Source organism: Oncorhynchus tshawytscha, linkage group LG14, assembly GCF_018296145.1.
Source record: "Oncorhynchus tshawytscha isolate Ot180627B linkage group LG14, Otsh_v2.0, whole genome shotgun sequence".
Lineage (NCBI taxonomy): Eukaryota > Metazoa > Chordata > Actinopteri > Salmoniformes > Salmonidae > Oncorhynchus > Oncorhynchus tshawytscha.
In genome coordinates this window covers 20291172-20314304 of record NC_056442.1, presented here as the reverse complement: position 1 = coordinate 20314304, position 23133 = coordinate 20291172, and the positions used below count along the sequence as shown (strand labels likewise).

The window sequence follows — 23133 nt, the reverse complement described above, 5'->3', positions numbered from 1 at the left end:
GTCAGGTCCTCCCTCCACCTGGACCCAGGATCAACCTGGGAGGACAGGGCAGTCGCTGGCAAACCACTGCCCCATCGCGGTGAGGAGTGGTGGGGGCGAGGAAAGTGGGACACTGGGCAGTGGTTTTAGAGTCCAGCTAGGAGGTCCATATAGTTCAATGTCCTCCCACACATCCCCCACAGATACCCTGCCTGGCTACAGTCAGCAGTTCTGAGGTCCCTTATGGTTGGGGAGGGACATGTACACGTGGTGTTTGTGTGTGTTGGATGGGGAAAGAGGGAGGTACTCTCTAAGGCAGTGGAGAAGGGGGCAGAAGAAATGGTAGCGGGAGAAGAGTCAATAGACTACAGTGGTACGGGAAGACACATGTTGTACTAGTGGCTCAAAAGTTCCTCTTTCCCACCCCCTTCCGTGCGTAGTGTGTGTGTGTGTGCGTATATCTTTAAAATGCAAATGGGGGTTGGATAACCCCCTCTCCCAACAGTTTTCCCCTATATGTACTGCATCTCACTCACCCCCTCATCTTCTCGTTCGCTTTCCCTCTCTCAAACCCACTCTCCTCTCATTCCCTCCATACTTCTCACCACCCCTTCAAAATCTCGTCCACTTACATTCTTCTCTCACCGCTCCCTCATACCTCTGAATCTCAAACTCTTTCCATCACGCTCTCAAATCTCTCTTTCCTTCCATCACTGGTTCACAGCATGTGTTGTTCCGTGGGGGGGTGGTGGGGGTGCAGGGGGCAGTAGGGCCTGGATGGGGGACTGGGGGTGTGGGGCGGGGAATGCTGGATCTGGGTATGGGGCGGCCCGTAGTGTGGGATGACTGGCGGCGTGGCGGGCATAACGTAAGGGGCCGGGGCCGGTGTGAGGGTGGGAGAGTTGTACGCCAAGGAGGAGTAGGCCGAGGTTCCCCCGTGGGAGGAGAGGGTGGCTGTGGGGGAGGCGTGCCCGCCAGGGGTGTCAGACAGGGGCTGGTTGTAGAAGAAGAAAGCACACTGGTGGATGAAGGACTCGATGATTGTCTGGTAGGTTCGTGTGGCCGTCAGGGCGTCCATGGTGGTGAAGTCAGGCCGCATCAGAGTGGGCCAGAAACAGATGGACAGGTTCTCACTGGTCATCAGGTTCAAACGGTTATTCTGACTCACCCTGAGAAAGGGAGGGAGGGTTAAGGGAGAGACAGAGAGAAAACAATGTAAGTTGTTCAAGAAATCCTAAAGTAACAATCTAGAAATCTAAACTCCCCAGTGTTTGTGCTATGACTCAACTGACTGAATATAAAGCTGACTCAATAGAGCCAGGGGTGTAGCTGACAGGGTGGAAGGTCAAAGGTTGCGGGGTGGACGACTGTTACTGTGGTCAGCATGACTGTCACCTCCCCGTCACTGAGCCACTCACTTGTTCAAGTGATTGATGACATATTTGAAGACGTCATAGTTCTCCCTGGGGAAGCGGCGCAGGATGTCCTTCATGGCGTGAACTCGCTGATCCCGATCGTTGATCTCTGATCGGGGCGAAAGGAGACAGGAGAGGTTAGAGAGAAAGAACGAAAGCGCACACATGTGCAGGGGCGGGGGAAGCATGGCACACACTGAGACAAACTGAAATCACAGCTGACTCAACAATGCATAGCAGTGATCACACACACAGAGTTCTAAACCCGCACATGAACACACACACAGGTCCTCTGGGTTGTGCTGAGCCCAATGATAGGAGTGAGTCAGACAAGCTGATATCAGCACTCCCAACACAGCCAGTCTTATGTCTCCATGTGAGCGAGGCAGATGGAGCCACACACATACACACACCATTTCACATGTTATCCAGCTCCTTCTTCAAACCATGTGTTCACTTCTTCTGCAGTCTACAGGGTCATACGCAGAGTTCTGCAATCCATCCTGGAAGCGTTTATTTTCTAACTAGTCTTTAAACGGTGTGTGTAGAGTCTCTCTCCTGCTGCAGGCTGCAGGGTTTCATCAGGGTTTTGTCATGGCTCAGGGGCCTCGCACACACACACACACTCACTCACTGAATGATGACCGCCCTCCGGAGTAGAGGTAAATCTCTGGGCCGCGACGCTACACCTTAAATCTCCACGACAACAGATTACAAAACGCAATGGGAGTGAAAGAACAGAAAGGAAAGAAGTGTACTTGATAATCTAACATTCTGTATGACTTTTGTTTGTCTTGCTTCACAGCAAATTTGTGCATCTTCCATTGGAGGAGGAGGACCATACTCGTTGAATTTCATAACAATATACTAACTATATTGCACCATGGTGTAGCTGGAGGACAGGTAGCTTCCGTCCTCATTTCTTTTCACACCTTTATTTAACCAGGTAAGCCAGTTGAGAACAAGTTCTCATTTACAACTGCGACCTGGCCAAGATAAAGCAAAGCAGTGTGACAAAAACAACAGAGTTACATGTGATAAACAAACGTACAGTCAATAACACAATAGAAAAAATCTGTATACAGTGTGGGCAAATGAAGTAAGGAGGTAAGGAGGTAAGGCAATAAATAGGCCAATAGTGGCAAAGTAATAACAATTTAGCAATTCACACTGGAGTGATATTTGTGCAGATGAGGATGTGCAAGTAGAAATACTGGTGTGCAAAATAGCAGAAAAACTAAAGAAATATGGGGATGAGGTAGGCAGTTGGTTGGATGGGATATTTACAAATGGGCTGTGTACAGCTGCAGCGATCGGTAAACTGCTCTGACAGCTGACGCTTAAAGTTAGTGAGGGAGATATGTCTCCAACTTCAGTGTTTCTTGCAATTTGTTCCAGTCACTGGCAGCAGAGAACTGGAAGGAAAGTCAGCCAAAGGAGGTGTTGGCTTTGGGGATGACCAGTGAAATATACCTGCTGGAGCGAGTGCAAGGGATGGGTGTTGCTATGGTGACCAGTGAGCTGAGATAAGGCGGAGCTTTACCTAGCAAAGACTTGGAGCCAGTGGGTTTGGCGACGAATATGTAGCGAGGACCAGTCAACGAGAGCATACAGGTCGCAGTGGTGGGTAGTATATTGGGCATTGGTGACAAAACGGATGGCACTGTGATAGACTGCATCCAATTTGCTGAGTAGAGTGTTGGAGGCTATTTTGTAAATTACGTCACCGAAGTCAAGGATCGGTAGGATAGTCAGTTTTACAAAGATATGTTTGGCAGCATGTGTGAAGGAGGCTTTGTTGCGAAATAGGAAGCCGATTCTAGATTTAACTTTGGATTGGAGACGCTTAATGTGAGAGTCTGGAAGGAGAGTTTACAGTGTAACCAGACACCTAGGTATTTATAGTTGTCCACATATTCTAAGTCAGAACCGTCCAGAGTAGTGATGCTAGTCGGACGGGCGGGTGAGGGCAGCGATCAGTTGAAGAGCATGCATTTTGTTTTACTAGCATTTAAAAGCAGTTGGAGGCCAGGGAAGGAGTGTTGTATGGAGTTGAAGCTCGTTTGGATGTTAACACAGTGTCCAAAGAAGGGCCAGAGGTATACAGAATGGTGTCGTCTGCATAGAGGTGGATCAAAGAATTCTCCCGCAGCAAGAGCGACATCATTGATGTACACAGAGAAGAGTGTCTGCCCGAGAATTGAACCCTGTGGCACCCCCATAGAGACTGCCAGAGGTCCGGACAACAGGCCATCCGATTTGACACACTGAACTCTATCTGAGAAGTAGTTAGTGAACCAGACGAGGCAGTCATTAGAGAAATCAAGGCTGTTGAGTATGCCGATAACAATACGGTGATTGACAAGAGTCTAAAGCCTTTGCCAGGTCGATGAAGACGGCTGCACAGTACTGTCTTTTATCAATGGTAGTTATGATATCATTTTGGACCTTGAGCGTGGCTGAGGTGCACCTGTGACCAGCTCGGAAACCAGATTGCATAGCAGTGGGATTTGAAATGGTCAGTGATCTGTTTGTTCACTTGGCTTTCGAAGACTTTAGAAAGGCAGGGCAGGATGCATATAGGTCTAACAGTTTGGGTCTAGAATGTCTCCCCCTTTGAAGAGGGGGATGACCTCGGCCGCTTTCTCAGACGCTTTCTCAGAATCTCAGACGATACGAAAGATGTTGAACAGACTAGTAATAGGGGTTGCAACAATGGCGGCAGATAATCTTAGGAAGAAAGGGTCCAGATTGTCTAGCCCAGCTGATTTGTAGGGATCCAGATGTTTCAGCTCTTCCAGAACAGCAGCTGTCTGGATTTGGGTGAAGGAGAAGCGCGGGGGGTCCTTGGGCCAGTTGCTGAAGGGGGTGTGGAGCTGTTGGCCAAGGTTGGGGTAGCCAGGTGGAAAGCATGGCCAGCTGTAGAGGAATGCTTATTGAAATTCTCAATTATCATGGATTTATCAGTGGTGACAGTGTTTCCTAGTCTCAGTGCAATGGGCAGCTGGGAGGAGGTACTCTTATTCTCCATGTACTTTACAGTGTCCCAAAACGTTTTGGAATTAGTGCTGCAGGATGCAAATTTCTGTTTGAAAAAGCTAGCCTTTGCTCTCCTAACTGACTGTTTGTATTAGTTCCTGACTTCTCTGAAAAGTTGCATATCGCGGTGACGATTCGAAGCTAGTGCAGTATGCCACAGGGTTTTTTTGTGCTGGTCAAGGGCAGTCAAGTCTGGAGTGAACCAAGGGCTATATCTGTTCTGAGTTCAAAATTTTTTGAAAGGGGCATGCTTATTTAAGAAGGTGAGGAAAGTACTTATAAGAACAACCAGGCATCCTCTACTGATGAGATGAGGTCAATATCCTGGGCCAGGTCGATTAGAAAGGCCTGCTCGCAGAAGTGTTTTAGGGAGCGTTTGACAGTGATGAGGGACCCATTACGCAGTGATCGCTGAGATTCTGGTTGAAAACAGCAGAGGTATATTTAGAGGGCAAGTTGGTCAGGATGATATCTATGAGGGTGCCTGTGTTTACGGATTTGGGGTTGTACCTGGTAGGTTCCTTGATAATTTGTGTGAGATAGAGGGCATCCATCTTAGATTGTAGGACGACCGGGGTGTAAAGCATATCCCAATTTAGGTCACCTAGACGATAGATGGGGGGCAATCAATTCACATATGGTGTCCAGGGCAGAGCTGGGAGCTGAGGGGGGTCTATAACAAGCAGCAACAGTGAGGGACTTATTTCTGGAGAGATGGATCTTTAAAAGTAGAAGCTCGAACTGTTTGGGCATAGACCTGGATAGTATGACAGAACTCTGCAGGCTCTCTCTACAGTAGACTGCAATTCCGCCCCCTTCAGCAGTTCTGTCTTGACGGAAAATGTTGTAATTGGGGATGGAAATTTCAGAATATTTGGTGGCCTTCCTAAACCCGGATTCAGATACCGCTAGGACATCGGGGTTGGCGGAGTGTGCCGAAACAGTGAATAAAGCAAATTTAGGGAGGAGGCTTCAGATGTTAACATGCATGAAACCAAGGCTTTTGTGGTTGCAGAAATAAAAAAATGAGAGCGCCTAGGGACACACAGGGCCTGGGTTAACCGCTACATCACCACAGGAACAGAGGAGGAGTAGGATGAGGGTATTGCTAAAGGCTATAAGAAATTGTCGTATAGTGCTTTGGGAAATGAGATTAAAGGGTGCAGATTTCTGGACGTGGTAGGATAGATTCAGGGCATAGTGTACAGACAAGGGTATGGTAGGGTGCGAGTACAGTGGGGGTAAACCTAGGCATTGAGTGACGATGAGAGAGGTTGCATCTCTGGAGGCACCAGTTAAGCTAGGTGCAGTCAGACCAGTCGTGATGGATCGGCGGGGCTCCGTGTTGACAAAGGGTCCAGGCCAACTGGCAAGAGAGGTATTGTAGTTTGTGTACTTTGTTTGCTAGACGGGAGATGGGCCTAGTTCGAGGCTAGCTCGAGGCTAACTGGTGCATGCTTTTGGACAAGGGCGTTAGCCACAGTAGCCACTCGGTAGCAGCTAACTAGCTGCGAAGATCTGGTGTAATAGTCCAGAGCTTGTGGCAGGATTCCGGTGATGTCGTGGGGAAAAAAATAAGTCCGATATGCTCAGGGCTGATATCACTCTGTGCTGACTGGCAGGTGTTTTCCGGGCTAAAGCAGCTTGTGGAGAAGCTAAAGGTAAAGACCACTAGCAGTGGCTAACAATGACTAAATAGCTAGTAGCTAATTAGCTGGCTAGCTTCTGATGGAGGTTCCAGTTATAAGGTCTAAAAAATAGCAGATCCGTACCACATTGGGTGAGGCGGGTTGCAGGAAGGTATATTTAATTCGAAAATGGAAAAAAAGAGATCGAAATCAAATGAAATGTATACAAAAAATACAATATTTACATGGGACGAAAACAAACACGTCTTACTGCTGCGCCATCTTGGAAGGGTGCATTGACTTCAATACGAAACCTAGGAGGCTCATGTTTCTCACCCCCTTCCATAGATTTACAGTAATTATGACAACTTCCGGAGGACGTCCTCCAACCTATTAGAGCTCTTGCAGCATGAACTGACATGTTGACCACCCAATCACATAAGTGAATGAATCTGGTACTGAAAGCATAAGATACAGCTAGCTAGCACTGCAGTGCATAAAATGTGGTGTGAGTAGTTGACTCAGAGACAGAAAGACAATAGTTGAACAGTTAAATTAAATTCTTCAAAAATGAAAAGCAAAAGAGCTTTGTAGTTCCACTTCCACTTACTTTGCTAGTGAATGCAGCTAGCTAGTTTAGCCTATTCAAACACCCGGCTCAAACAGAGAGGGATGCTGTTAGCTAGCTGGATATCCAACACTGGAACACTTCCAAGTCAAGGTAAGCTTTTGTTTTATTCATTTATTGGAACAAGGGCCCACCGGTGTAACTGATAAACTGCTTGCTGTTGACTGTACTGCATGATTGTAACGGGTTTACTAACACGTTAGTTCTAGTAGCTATGTTGACCATGGCGTTAATATGGTGACAATGTAGGCTGTGAAGTTTTGGCCTGCAAAGTTTTTTTGTCTGGTCACAGAAAACTGATGTGTTGTACACTGAAGTCCACAAGCGAAGGGAAAAGGTGAGAAGAGGAGAGCAGGTAGATGCGAGAAGGAATTATACAATGATCAAAAGGATCATGCTGTTTGTATGTGGCTGCTATGAAAGTGAATTGTTTTTGCGTGTGATCAGGGGTGTATTCATTCCGCCGATTCAGTTTAAAAAAAACATCTTAAACGGAAGCAAATGGAACGAAACTTGGATAAACATACTTGCTTATGTCCAATAAAAACTCTTGTTTGCAACTGTTGGACTAATGTTTACACTCTAGATCAGCTAGATGCAGGCAAGAGAGCGCAAGGCGGTATTGAACGTGTCAATGTCTGTCACCTTGATTACTCACATTTCACTTGACCTGTGCACCTAAGTTGTAAACTTTCATTCATAGGTTGTAGCAACCTCATGATGGGTATAGGGAGAATTTGACTATCATGTAGTGGCTTAAACCTAATGATGTTACATTGAGCTGGGTGAATGGAATATGAATGGCAGTCATCCAACATGCTGTAATAGAAATAAGGCCATGATCATAAATTACATTTAAAAAAAAGAAAAAGTGTCCTCCCTTATCTTAAACAGCACCGACCACCACTGGTTTCTTCATAGAGCAAGGACAACCCTAATAACTTCTCTCCCCAGCCCCAGCACTCCCCCAAGCCTCTCCCCAGCCCAGCACCCCTTTCTCTACCCCCCCTCATCCTTCCCCCCTCCCCAGCCCCCTCTGTCCCCTCTCCCCAGACCCATGTCTTACTGAAGGCCTCCACCAGTTCGATCTGATGGCTGTAGGGCACCAGGGGTTCTGGCAGCTCAGAGAAGAAGGCCTTCATGGCCCCGGCCACCGTGTTGATGGTGAAGTCCTTCTCCACCAGGTCCAGGTTATGGTCTAGCAGAGAGACAGAGAGCGAGGGAGAGACAGAGGTTCATGAGAATAAGACACGGAAGAGAAACCTAATTTAGGACATGATCTACAAGAGACAATATGAAACGCACACACAAAAGGTCCGCCTTAAACTCGTTCGTTTCACTGCTATAGTATCACCCCACCTGGTGATGGACTAAAATACCTGACTAAACAAACCACAACACCAGCACACAATAAAAGTTCCGTATATCTTAGTTCCGTATATCACTGCTTATCCCGTTAGAAGAAACTGCACCCAATTGGCTCCAGCTCCTCGGCGAGTCTCTTTTATTCAGTGTGGCAGGTCAGCACAAGGGACCACATGGGAGAGAATGGGAATGAGGTCAGCAGCACCAGAAGCACAACTGCTGATTAAAAACTATAAACCAAGAGTAATCACAGGTGACGCCTGTCCCACTTGACACGGGCTTGTTGATCAAAACACAGAGAAAAGAATGTGAGAGAAGGGGTGAAGGAGGGGAGGAGAGAAGGATACAAATATATATACTATTAAAAACCCTTCTCTGATTACTCTCTCCGATCTATGACAAATGTGGAGGAAGAGAGGCGGGGAGATGGGGGGAGGAATAGAAAGTAGGGGGATTGATTGTGGAAGAGTTAGACAGATAGCAATGGTGAGAGAGAGGGGATAAACGAGGAAGGATGAAAAAGAGACCGAAAAGAGAGAGGATGAAAATAGGACCTGTTGTGTGCATAACAGAGCAGCTTCAGTGATAACACTGGTCCCAAGTCAGTTCTCACCCAGTAATGCCTAGTGCTTCTGATTCAGACCTGTTCTCAGACCAGGCCCCAGAGTGAGCTCCAGATCTCAGTGCTCCGGTTGAGATAAAACAGCCGACATAAGGAGAGACGAGACAAAACTAGACCGTTTTAGAATTTTGTGTGGAAGAATAGCTGACTAAAGACAGGGCATTCAGATCAAGAAGACGAGATGGGCAGTTGAGACTGTTTCCACGGTAACAGTGAATCTTCACAATGACTTCGATAACAACTTTGATACAAAGTTGCAGTGTAGTAGTGAACAAGTATCATGAAATACATGCACCAGAAACAGGGCACACAGACTTGTCAGATAAATATCAGCAAGCTAGGCTTGCTAACGGCAGCAAAATAGCTAGCTAGCGGTTTGCTTGGCTAAACACAGAACGTCAGGGCACTGCTCTCTAATTGGCTAAACAAATCCGTCTCATCCCAAGTCTTTAGCTAAGATTTGACATGTTGAACCTTGGAAACTCCAGCAGCCGACATGAGAAGTTCTAAAACTAGTCTGGTCTCGGCTGTTGTATCTGAACTGGGTGTGTGGTTCTATCGCCATGGATTACCTTTGCTGTAAAGGGTGGCTAGGTGATAGCTGATTGGGTGCTATGGTCTACCGGTGCCGTAATTTCACGTGTAATTGTATTGTCACCTTGGTCTAGGGTCCTGTTCGACTGGACACAGGACTTCGCTTCTGATTACCTCAGGCGGATTCAGCCTCACTGATTTCACACACACACACACACACACACACACACACACACACACACACCAGCGAGCATGCTTCATTAACCAAACCAATCTGGGAGGAAATTAACGGCCCACACCACACATATGCATGTACACACACACACACACACACGCTACGGTGTTAGTTAGGAAGGCCTCTCCTTCCTGCATATCCATGATACAGATGCTCCCAGGTTAATTAGGTGAATCCATTGGACAACAGGCTTCTGGACAGATACAACACACTAACACTGCACCTCCATGGCCTGTTTGTGCCTAGGTATACGTGTGTGTGTGTGTGTGTGTATTGGTGAGTGTGTGTGTGTATTGGTGAGTGTGTGTGTGTATTGGTGAGTGTGTGTGTGTATTGGTGAGTGTGTGTGCATTGGTGAGTGTGTGTGTGTGTCTGTATGTGCATAGGTCAGTACGTGTACATAGGCATTGGCCACGGGTGGCACGGGGTCTGACGACCCTACAATAATTACACTGACCAGGCAATGTTTTTCCACTCCTCAATTGTCCAGTGTTGGTAAGCACGTGCCCACCGCAGCCGGTTCTCGTTTTTAGCTGATAGGAGTGGAACCCGGTGTGGTCGCCTGCTGCAATAGTCCATCCATGACAAGGACCGATGAGTTGTGCTTTATCAAATGACGTTCTGCACACCACTGTTGTGCTGCGCTGTTATTTGCACGATTCGTGCCATTCTCCTTCGACCTCTCATCTACGAGCTGTTTTCACCCACAGGACTGTCACTGACTGGATGTTCTCTGTGTGTCGCCCCATTCTCAGTGAACCCTTGACCAGCGTGCAGGGGTGCACGTCCAGGTTTTTTGCCCTTACACGACACAGCGGATTCCAACTATCAAAGCTTGATGATTAGTTGATTATTTGAATCAGCTGTGTAGTGCTAGGGTTAAAAACTAAAACGTGCACTCCTTGGGGTCCCGAGGACAGAGTTTGGGAAAACTTGCCATAGACACTCGCGGGTTAAAAAAAAGCCCAGGAGGCCGGCCGTTTCTGAGATACTGGAAACGGCATGCCTGGCACCGATGATCACACCACACTCAAAGTTGCCTAGGTCACTTGTTTTGCCCATGCTAATGTTCAATCGAACAGTAACTGAATGCCACGATGCCTGTCTGCCTGCTTTATATAGCAACCCACAGCCACATGACTGTAGGAGTAGAGCTTTTTCGTGAAACTAATAAACTGGCCACTGAGTGTAAGGCATATTGTTGACAATTCATATTGTTGGTGTGTGTTGAATGTCTACGGTCAAAAAGAGAGGGTCTGGTAGCTCACCCTGGTCAAACTGCCTCTGCATGCTCTCCATCTCTGACTTGTTCCCACTCACCCTGTAGATCCCTTCTGTAGTGATACCTGAGAGAGAGAGCGGAGAGAGAAGCAAGAGAGAGAGAGGGAGGGATTCAGTACACTTTATCCACTTGATGCATTCAACATGACATTTTATCATCAATCCAACTCACAGTCTGAACACACACACACACACCGATAAGTACCCCTATATATCCTCTGCATAAGCAGCTCCAATAGAGTGCTGTTAGAAGCCGTGTTCTATGCAGAGATTGTGTGGTAATGAAACAACAGACACATTGGAGAGTCTATTAGTGGCCTCCCACCGAGACAGATCATAAGCGCCATCAATGAGACTCATAAAGCACCAGGGCAGGCTTGCAGAAAGTGTTCCGGTGCTTTCTGTCCTTCTGGGGCTACTAGAGTTCAAGATCCATAAAAATGACTTAATGAACTCTGGTCCCATGTGTTCCATCATCCCGCTCTTTCTCCTCCTCTCTCCTTATCATCCTCTCCTCTCTCTGCAATCCATGCCTTTAACACAGTCATGGAGAGGACAAGGGTGTGGAAAGGTGGTGAGTGAGAGCGCTAGAGAGGGGGAGGCGGGAGGGAGACAAAGACAAAATCCCGAGACAGGGAGAGGCGGGAGGAAATGAGTCTCTCAGTCAAGACCAGCAGCATCGATCCCCTCCTTCTGCCGATCAATTATCCACAAAAGCTTTTCTAGCCAGACTCCAGGGGAACAGGGGATGGAAAGCAAGATGGAGGGGAGGAGGGAGACAGAGGGAAGTGGAGGGGAGACATGGAGGGAGTGGAGGGAGAGAAATAGAAGAGAATAGCAAAAGGGGAGGAAGAGACATACTATATATGCCATTTAGCAGGCTTTTATTCAAAGTGCAAACCCTTTCCCATTAGTGGCCCCAGCAGGAATCAAACCCATGACCCTGGCGTAGGGCTGTTATGGTGACCGTATTACCGCCACTCACGAGTCATGACCACAGTCAAATTGCACGTGATCGCTGAGTCATAGCAACCAGGCTTCTCCAAAACCGCTGATGGTCATTAGTAGCCTACCAAACTTGCTAACGGCCAGTCGCTAATGGCCTGTCGCTAATGGCCTGGTACTCAGCGCTCTATTGTCCCTTTAATCACTCCGACATCAATGCAAATTCAATACAAAATCAAATCAAACACTTCACGAGAGCCCTGGCATTCAGAGTTTGAGCGGAATGGGATCACCTGTTGCTCAGTGAGAGACAGCACCTCATAGCCGGTTGAGGCACGGGATTAAATAAGTGTTCCTATAAACCCACGTTGCGCAACATTTCTATGAACTATGCTAGGCAATTGTGTGAGAAAAAAAAGAAGAGTTTTGATCGCCTCTATTAAAAAAGAGGATCTCATCAGCTTTCTGTAAGCTATATAACTATATTTATTTAGAAACGTTCCTAATATTAAGCACATTGCTTCACTTTAAAAATCGGTGTCGACTATCTGGCTGGCATGAACATGAACGGCAGGAAAAGTGTCCTCCATTCGCCCCTATTTCGACAGGTACATGGTAATGGAAAGGTGCAACATATTTAGCAGATGTATCTAAATGCTTGTGTTCGTAGCGCCAACAGAGCAGAAATATCTAACAACGCACACAAATCTAAAAAGGAATAAATAAAGGAATGTCACGATGAGCAATGTCAGAGTCCGGAGTATAAATATACACAAACGTACACTACCTTTCAAAAGTTTGGGGTCACTTAGAAATGTTCTTGTTTTTGAAAAGCAACATTTTGTTGTCCCTTAAAATAACATCAAATTGATCAGAAATAACGTGTAACGTTGTAAAAGACCAGCTGGAAACGGAAAAGGCAGACCAATTATTAGCAACCATCACTCCTGTGTTCCAGTGGCACGTTGTGTTAGCTAATCCTAGTTGATCATTTTAAAAGGCTAATTGATCATTAGAAAACCCTTTTGCAATTACGTTAGCACAGCTGAAAACTGGTGTTCTGATTAAAGAAGCAATCAAACTGGCCTTCTTTAGACTAGTTGAGTATTGGGAGCATCAGCATTTGTGGGTTCGATTACAGGCTCAAAATGGCCAGAAACAAAGTACTTTCTTCTGAAACTTGTCAGTCTATTCTTGTTGTGAGAAATGAAGACTATTCCATGCGAGAATTTGCCAAGAAACTGAAGATCTCATAGACCACCGTGTACTTCACCCTTCAAAGAACAGTGCAAACTGACTAACCAGAATAGAAAGAGGAGTGGGAGGCCCCGGTGCACAACTGAGCAAGAGAACAAGTACATTAGGGAGAACAAGTACATCTAGTTTGAGAAACAGACGCCTCACAAGTCCTCAACTGGCAGCTTCATTAAATACTACCCGCAAAACACCAGTCTCAATGTCAACAGGGAAGAGGCGACTCCAGGATGCTGGCCTTCTAGGCAGAGCTGCAAAGAAAAAGATGCATCTCAGACTGGCCAATGAAAAGATTAAGATGGGTGAAAGAAAACAGACACTGGACAGAGGAACTCTGCCTAGAAGACCAGCATCCCTGAGTTGCCTCTTCACTGTTGACGTTGAGACTGGTGTTTTGTGGGTACTATTTAATGAAGCTGCCGGTTGAGAACTTGTAAGGCGTCCTTTAAAAGTTGTCATACTGCGGCACACCCAGCGTTCTGTGGCACGTCATTTAGTTCTCAGCCATTTCTTCTGTTACTGCAAGTTATTGCTCGTTTGACCACCAGAGGGCATCTTTGAGAAGCATTTGATAATATTCCGTATTGGCATTACCAGAAAATTTAAAACCTTTTTTGTAATAATAGTATATAGGATTGATTAAGAAATTTGGTTGAATTAATTTGATTAATATTATGGTGTTTCCATTCAGAGAAAATTGTCAGTTTGTAAATTCGGGCCATTTCGCTCTCGGAGTGCAAACTGGACGTTCGGGCCAAGGAGTAAGGTTGATTTGAGCGTTCTGGCATTAACGGCAGTCATCACCCAAGCTATGTTGGCTAGCTACTTCCAGACACAAATGAGACAACTTTTTTTACAACCATTTTACTCGCCCTAGCAGAGCTGGTAAGGCCATCGTTTTGAAGTCATCGCAACAAAACAAAAATAGCAATGCTAATAGCATTTCAAATCGGTGACGTCGCTCGCTCTGAGACCTCGGCTTTTGTCGAGCGATGGGTAACAATGCTTCGAGGGTGGCTGTTGTCTTATGTGTGCAGAGGGTCCCTGGTTCGGGCCCAGGTAGGGGCGAGGAGCGGGACGGAAGCAAAACTGTTACACGGGCATAATTTTAAAAATCAGGATAATCTCCTCTTTGTACTTATGTAAGTTTGGGCAGCGTGCTCATTTGTCATCGATCGCCAGACGTTTATTTTCTCCCTACTTTTTCATTACGCAGACATAAGCACAGTTGACACCATCGAGGTGCGGATGTTTACTTTTACACAAGTTGTTTCTTTCCGGTTTCGTCTGACGAACATGATTGTAGTGGTAAAATAAAAAGGGATACATTTTTAATGGAATTCTAAGCATCACTCCAGTCAAAACAGGCTCTGCGAACGTTCGATTCCATTCATTTGCTATGGGCTCGCGCTAGTGTTCCAGTTTAGACAACGTTCTTAAGCCTAATTTTGACTCGTTCTATTGTAGCCAGATAGCCAGAGTGAATTTACGAAAGCACCCAAATGTCCATTGAGAAAGCACAACGACCATACCATTTAGCTAAGCTAAGAATGACGAGAATAATCAAGTCAATAAACGTTGGGTAGTTAGATAGCCTCTAGGCTAATATACTAGCAAGTTTGATGTATAACTACTAACGTTAGGCAGCTAGCTAACATACCGGTACATACTGCTGTAATGATATGCTATGTGGTTCATAATGATAGCTAACAAATTGTCAGCCAACGTTATTTGAAAAGTCATTACTTTATTACATTGTAATACCCCTTGGTCATTGGGCAAATCTGGTCTGTGATAAAGGGGGGGGTTCACACCTAGCTCAGCTATTAGACTATTCTTTAGTAAAGGTGGAATATTCAGTCTATTGTTCAGCTATTAGCCCTCCTCCCCAACTTGCAACAAATTGCTGTCCCCATCTCATTCCTTTCCCTTTTCCACCATCATCATTCTGCTCCGGAGTGGCTTGCCTGTGGGCGTGCTGGCAGAATATGGCAGCATCTTCGGTTGTGCATCAAGAATTCTGCATACAGTAGCATGTTTGTATGAAGGTGTGGTTACTCACAGGCAAATTGTTATATGCAATGGAGGTACATTTGTGTCTTTTGTCGAGAGCAAAACCTTTTTCATTTTCAATCAAAAATAAATTGTTCTGAAAGCAACTTTTTCCCCGACAAATTAAGTCAAAGCGGACACCTATGAAGATGGCATCTCAGGTAAACAGCACTGGGCTGTATTGACATATCCTAAAATGACATCTGCTGCTTTAGATTGAATGGTCATATCTCAGTTATTGTTTTTCATATCTATAAAAAATAATCTGGTTTCTTTACTTTCAGAGAGCGAGTTGACCAAGGGGTCGAAATTGTATATATTGCCAGATGTTCACTCTCTGAGGAACAGGCAGTGGAAGCTTTATTGCTGGCAAAAGTGTCCATAACCAGAACTAATTAAACTGTTCGGTGTTCTTTTTCTCCATCTCTGCCTGTCTTGTTGTACATGGAACCTGTCTCACATGCGTTAATTAAAAAACCCTTTAGATGTCAGCTGCTAATGTTCAGATTTACACCACATAAACACAGCCATTTTCACTATCTGTTGCTGCCAAGTCATGATTTCCCTGGGGGTTAGCCTTGCAATAACCAAGTGGTTAGACACATAGCCCTCTATATTTAAGTGTTTCAGGTACACTCCGATAGGTGTCAGCGTCACATACAGTATCTTCTATTGTTTGTCCTCAAGTGTCTGTTTTTCAGCATAAAGTTCTCCGTAGCCACTTAGTGTGGACACCAGGTGAGACCACACACACACACACACACACACACAATAAGTCTCTTCTTCACTTCCTCCCTCACCCTAAACCCTCTAGGTTATATCAGCTGTTTTGGTGAACCCCTCCCGCATCTGAACTGGCTGACAGAGGGCACAGCATGATCATAGGTGAGAGGTCACTTGGTCAGGTCAACAGGAAGTATTATAAAAGAGACGCTTTACATTGAAATACAGACAGAGATGTAGGAGTCCCCGAGTTAATGATCCAAGGTCAGTTTTGCATTTCACCTCCTGATTTAAGATGACTGACCGTGTTAAAAAAATTAAAAACAAGGCTTAATCATGCTCTCTCGTCTGCAGGTAGGTTTTGATGTGAAAGAGGAAGGCAGTCCTGTCATTGCCACCTCACCCGCTCTTAAGATAACCCTCAGGCCAAACTGGGTGCCCAAGGCTGGTTAGGAGACACCACAACTGTGATGAACAGAATATTAGGGTAGCACTGCAATCATACGCTGTCTGCCACTGTTCTTACCCCTTTCCCTTTCTGTCTGCTACACCTCTCTCCCCTTCTCATCTTTCTTCCTCCTTTTATAATGCACACCATATGTGCATTGAAGTACAGATTGAACTTGTATTTATAATATTACAATTATCATAATTACAATGCATTCGTAACACCTGGATAATGAACTTCTTTCAATAAAAGCGTTTCACATTCTCCACTGGTTGAAATTAAGTATCTCATTGAAATACTATCCCGTGTCCTCAGATTAATGCAGATGTAGGGAGTTAAATATGCACAGTTTTTTTTTCTGTAGATATAAATTACAAATCAATCATGTTTCTAGTCTATTGCATCGTTACAATGTGTAATCATTGATGTCCCAGGAGCAGACGTGGTTAACACCGTTGAAGTGTATAATTGTAATACATACATGCAGACACAGCATCACTCAAATAATGGAGTTTGAAAAAGAATGTCTCAGATTTATACCTGAATTTGCCATTCACACCTTTATTTGCCAAGGAAGAGTACATGATCAGTGAATATATTCAATGTACAGGCTACAATGTACAGGCTACAATGCGTGGTAATAACTACAGTACATGTGTATATAGGACTTGCATCCTTGGCACAATAAAGTTATTATATTCTACTCTATCCATAGGCTTCATTAATGCCATTCAGACTTGAAGTTGATACAACAACTATGATAGCTGAGGTTCATAGATAAGTTCTGAACTAATATTCATACCAAACATGTCAGGGTCCATATAGAGATCGGCTACATACTGTAGCTAACTACACATCCATAGGCATACAGTTATTTTTATTCTCCACTACACAATAAGCAAGTAAACAGTTAGCTAGCTATGTTACTTCAGCTGCATTACAAGGCAAGCTTACACAATTGTACATTCAATTTGCAGTAAATGCTTTAGCTAGCTAGATTCTTTAATCCACTATTTCACAAGACAGCAGCCTGGTTTGCTGGTTTTCTGAGGAGTCCCTAAAACATTAAACCACACAAATTACAAATTAATTCTCCTAACACTAGCTAGCTGGCTAATGTTAGCTAGTCAGATAACTTGCTAAATAGCGATTTTCGTAAATTAACTTTATGACAAAAAAATATGCCAACGTTTCTCTACATTAAGTAACATATTCCTCTCAATTGTAAATTTTTTCCTTGACTCGTTATGACGTTATAACAACTTACATCTGGTTCCACCGCAATGTTTTATCAGCCATCTTTGTTGAAGAACGCCACATGGCAAGGGTGGCTCGATCCAAAATGCGCCATTGGAACCACGCGATATGATTGGTCATATAAAAATCTTGGGACCCAAATGCATAATGAGTGCTCTAACTCCCCCTTGTGGTGGCCTGGAGCAATGACGCCGTGACGCTGGGTACCTCTAAGTCCCGCGGTGCAAGCTCGGAACTTTTAAAGGAAGAACCACTGTAGGGCAGCAGGCTGTAAGGTGCAGGAATGAGTAACCGGGTGGTAGCTGGCTAGTGACAGTGACTAAGTTCAGGGCAGGGTACTGGGTGGAGACCGGCTAGTACCGGCTATTTAACAGTCTGATGGCCTTGAGATAGAAACGGTCTCTCGGTCCCAGCTTTATTTTGTTTATGTAAAGATAAGATAAGCGAGAATATTCAGTTGAGTGAGAATATTATCACTTGTGAATGATGCCCAGCTCATGCAGTCTAAATCAAGAAAAAGTTAAAGCTCTGTGACTTTTTCAAAAAGCATAGTTGCGTGCAACATGTAGCCTAGCCCATAGGCCTATATGTTTTGTTAAGGTTTGTATCACAAAAGTGGCCAAATAACTCAAACGTAACTTATAGGCCTAGGACCCCTGGAACATATTTGGAGAGCCCATAGCCTACAGAGTGCCTAGTGAAATGTGTTCTTATAAGAGGATCCCAGCTTTCGTGATGCTATATTTATTGCTAAACAACCGATGTAGCCTGCCTGGGATATTAAAATCGTAACCACACGTAACCTCTATTTGCTATTCAAGTGCAGGCTACGGATTAATTTTATTTTTTGTGGGCCATATTCGACACACACTGAGTATACAAAACATTAAAGGGATAATCCACCCAAAACTACGAATTCCTATTGTTAAGAGTGTTAAACAGTGTTAAATAGCACTAATACGTGACAACAATATTTTTTTGTGAACAAATGTTTAATTGTGTTGTTCTAACAAGGTTGGTAGAAACAAGTGAATATCATTTTGGATAAATTTGATGCAGCTCAAGTCTACTACAAAAACCCACAATTCTACTGTATGTTCGCTCGCTCCCTGGAATGGCTGGCTGGCTAGCTAGAAAATATAGCTACATACAATAATACCAAACTCAACATGAGCATGTGAAGTAGCTAATTAGCTATAAAATTGCCTAAGCAAACTGCTCTATCAATTTAGGAGTCCAACTTACCAAGTTCAACTTGAGGTTTGTCTCTGCCACAGAGCTATAAAACAGGGTCTCTGCCCTGAGCGAGAACAACATTACCTTGCTTTCCCACAGAGATCATTTTGAGGGGATGGAAACCCCATTAGGAACGGATCGCGTGATGATTACTTTGGCAACAGCGTGACGCAGCATGACAACGTGAATGCGTTGGGTCGACAGTCAGTCGGGTGAGCAGCTTCTCCATTCATTTCATAATTGGATTCCCATCTCCTCCTTTCTATATAATATCTCCATTTCCTACAGACACAGCGCATTGCGACAGAGGCGAATTAGCTACGGTGTGTTCCTACGCGATATCCTGATTTTCACAGGCGGACCACTTCGAAGTTAAATCATGCCAAAAACATGTATCTTACCTACCCACTGACAGAATATAGGCTTTCACCAAATCGAGTTTTACAATATTTATTTCTGGGAGTGGATTATTCCTTTAAGAACACCTGCTCTTTCCATGACAGACTGACCAGATGAATCCAGGTGAAAACTATGATCCCTTATTGATGTTACTTGTTAAATCCACTTCAACTAGTGTAGAGGAAAGTGGAGAAGACAGGTTAAAGGAGGATATTTTGAGCTTGAGTATGTACCATTCAGAGGTTGAATGGGCAAGACAAAAGATTGAAGTGCCATTGAACGGGGGTATGGTAGTAGGTGTAGGGCTGTTGCGGTGACCGTATTACCGCCACACCGGCGGTCACAAGTCATGAAGGCAGTCAAATTCCACGTGACCGTTTAGTCACAGTAATTAGGCTTCTCCAAGCTCTGATGCTGGTCATTAGTAGCCTACCAAACTTGCTAACTGCCTGGTACTCAGTATTCTATTGTCCCTTTAATCATGCTAGACATCAATGCAAATGTGTTAGAAAATCTAATCAAACACTTCATGAGCTCATGTTGCGCAACGTTTCTATAGGCTATGCAATTGCGGGAGAAAAGAGAGGGATGGCCTCTTAAAAAAAGGATCATCCCATCAGATTTCTATAGGCTAGGCCTACTATATTTACTTAAACTTCACTAAGATTAAGCATATTGCTTATCTTTACAACAGGAGTATAGCCTACTTGGCTGGCATGAAAATGAACCAAGGGAAAAGCATCCTCCATTTGCTTTTTAAGTGCATAGATGACATGTATTTCTTTCCCACTGCCCCTGTTGAGACAGGTGCATGATAATGGTCCCTTCTAAATCGAAATTTCACAAATATTATTTCGTATACGTAAAGACAAGATTAAATCATGAATAGTCTGATGGGTGGCAATATTAGCCCATCACTTGTGAAGCATATACACTGCTCAAAAAAATAAAGGGAACACTAAAATAACACATCCTAGATCTGAATGAATGAAATATTCTTATTAAATAATTGTTTCTTTACATAGTTGAATGTGCTGACAACATAATCACACACAAATTAACAATGGAAATCAAATTTATCAACGCATGGAGGTCTGGATTTGGAGTCACACTCAAAATTAAAGTGGAAAACCACACTACGGGCTGTTTCAACTTTGATGTAATGTCCTTAAAACAAGTCAAAATGAGGCTCAGTTGTGTGTGTGGCCTCCATGTGCCTGTATGACCTCCCTAAAACGCCTGGTCATGCTCCTGATGAGGTAGCGGATGGTCTCCTGAGGGATCTCCTCCCAGACCTGGACTAAAGCATCCGCCAACTACTGGACAGTCTGTGGTGCAACGTGGCGTTGGTGGATGGAGCGAGACATGATGTCCCAGATGTGCTCAACTGGATTCAGGTCTGGGGAACGGGCGGGCCAGTCCATAGCATCAATGCCTTCCTCTTGCAGGAACTGCTGACACACTCCAGCCACATGAGGTCTAGCATTGTCTTGCATTAGGAGGAACCCAGGGCCAACCGCACCAGAATATGGTCTCACAAGGGGTCTGAGGATCTCATCTCGGAACCTAATGGCAGTCAGGCTACCTCTGGCGAGCACATGGAGGGCTGTGCGGCCCCCCAAAGAAATGCCACCCCATACCATGACTGACCCACCGCCAGACCGGTCATGCTGGAGGATGTTGCAGGCAGCAGAACGTTCTCCACGGCGTCTCCAGACTGTCACGTGTGCTCAGTGTGAACCTGCTTTCATCTGTGAAGAGCACAGGACGCCAGTGGCGAATTTGCCAATCTTGGTGTTCTCTGGCAAATGCCAAACGTCCTGCACGGTGTTGGGCTGTAAGCACAAACCCCACCTGTGGACGTCGGGCCCTCATACCACCCTCGTGGAGTCTGTTTCTGACCGTTTGAGCAGACACATTCACATTTGTGGCCTGCTGGAGGTCATTTTGCAGGGCTCTGGTAGTGCTCCTCCTGCTCCTCCTTGCACAAAGGCGGAGGTAGCGGTCCTGCTGCTGGGTTGTTGCCCTCCTACGGCCTCCTCCACGTCTCCTGATGTACTGGCCTGTCTCCTGGTAGCGCCTCCATGCTCTGGACACTACGCTGACAGACACAGCAAACCTTCTTGCCACAGCTCACATTGATGTGCCATCCTGGATGAGCTGCACTACCTGAGCCACTTGTGTGGGTTGTGGACTCAGTCTCATGCTACCACTAGAGTAAAAGCACTGGCAGCATTCAAAAGTGACCAAAACATCAGCCAGGAAGCATAGGAACTGAGAAGTGGTCTGTGGTCCCCACCTGCAGAACCACCCCTTTATTGGGGGTGTCTTGCTAATTGCCTATAATTTCCACCTGTTGTCTATTCCATTTGCACAACAGCATGTGAAATTTATTGTCAATCAGTGTTGCTTCCTAAGTGGACAGTTTGATTTCACAGAAGTGTGATTGACTTGGAGTTACATTGTGTTGTTTAAGTGTTCCCTTTATTTATTTGAGCAGTGTATTAGCACTTGTGAAGCATATAATTATCACATGTGAATGGTGCTCAGCATAAGAAACTGCCTTTCAAAAAAAAATGTTTTGCGCCTTTTTCAAAATCATAGTCGCACACCTCATGTAGCCTAGCCCATAGGCATATATATTTTGATAAGGTTTGTATCATAATGAAAGAGGCCAAATAACATCTTGACATTAAGCATTAAGAGGTGTAGAGCCTAACTGGCATGCATAAGCAGCACGTGCATTTCAAGTTTGGGGAAGATCATTTTCACCATAAAAATGCACCTTTACAATAAAAGCATTACATGCATAATCACATTTGTGGTCACTTTTGATAATGGGGTTTTCCCGCTAATGGAACATTTGTGCTTATAGCCTACTGCCATGTGCACATTGATGCGCTTATAATGTGAAGAAATAGCCTAATAGTTTAGCAACATGAAACTAAATGTTCTGATCTGTTGCACCAGCCACATTGCATAAAGAAGTTTGATGGGCTTTATTGCATCCCATAATTGTCCGAGACTGTTTGGAATATTTATTTCTCACACAGAATAGGTCAACTTTTGTACTATGTGGGATAATAGATTGACATAAGCTAGTGCTTTCGCTGATCGTTAGGCCTCCTCATCTTGTGGCTGACAAAAGTAAATGTGGACAGTTCTTCCAATATCTTCAATATGCACCTCAGAACTGGATAAGGATGCGTGCAGATGCGTCCCCGATGTGTCAGTCTTCACTTGTAGCCTGTGAGAAAGACCTGATCACTGTGATGAGAGCCATGTGAGTGAGATGCGTAGGAGCACGCATCACTCAGGGAGAAGGGCACAACACAGCACTCCGGGCTAAGGGCACAACGGCCACTGGTGCATTAAGGCCAAAAAGGGGATGCCGCTGTGAAATTTGAGGCATTATCAAATGCTTGTCAAAATGTGAATGAGAGACTGATGAAGTGTGTACAGCCTGTGCAAAAAAAAACAAAGCAGAGCTCATGCCTTTCAAGCGACTTTTTCAAACCATCATTAGAGTCGCATCATGAAGCCTTATAATGTATTAAAAATCAAAACATATAGCCCAACGTTTGTAGAACAACTAAAGTTAGATTAATAACTAAATGAAGCATATAGGAATACCTATTTCTTTGTTAACAGCTCCAAACAGAATAGCCGCATGCGCGTTCTCCCTCGGGAAATGGTTTAGGAAAAATATCCTTTCATTTTATTTAGCTATGTTCAATTGTATTCTTCTTACTTTAAAATAATGCCACAGAAATTATAGTGTAGCCCACAGCCATATCGCATAGTCAGATCAGGACCTAACATAAGGTCAACTCAGAGTATGCTATCCTGTTCTTCTGAAATAGACTACATTTTCTTCATATCATGTTTCCTTAGACCTGACTAAAATAAATAGATTTACTGTTGTGGTGTAGAGGCATGACAATCACCTGCTTACAAAATGTAATGACCACCACAGACCTACTCTGGTATGCTACCGCCACGCTCTTACCATACAGAGCCAGCATGAGGTAACAAGGACAGGGGAGGAAGGGGGACAGAGATATAGACAGAGGAAGGATGGTAGTGGAAATGC

General features: G+C 44.8%; 1 protein-coding gene across 4 annotated transcripts in view; it reads right to left on the bottom strand.

The window, feature by feature from the left end:
- Positions 1-540: 540 nt before the first annotated feature.
- LOC112266677 (rho GTPase-activating protein 35) overlaps positions 541-23133 on the bottom strand; it is a 96870-nt gene continuing 74277 nt past the window's right edge. For all 4 annotated transcript variants that reach the window (XM_024444358.2, XM_024444357.2, XM_024444359.2 and 1 more), the window contains exons 4-7: positions 10714-10791; positions 7756-7887; positions 1398-1503; positions 541-1148 (exon numbers count right to left, since the gene is read on the bottom strand). In XM_024444358.2, the coding sequence (XP_024300126.2) occupies positions 698-1148; positions 1398-1503; positions 7756-7887; positions 10714-10791 (767 nt within the window). In that variant the 3' untranslated portion in view covers positions 541-697. The remainder of the gene's footprint in view (positions 1149-1397; positions 1504-7755; positions 7888-10713; positions 10792-23133) is intronic.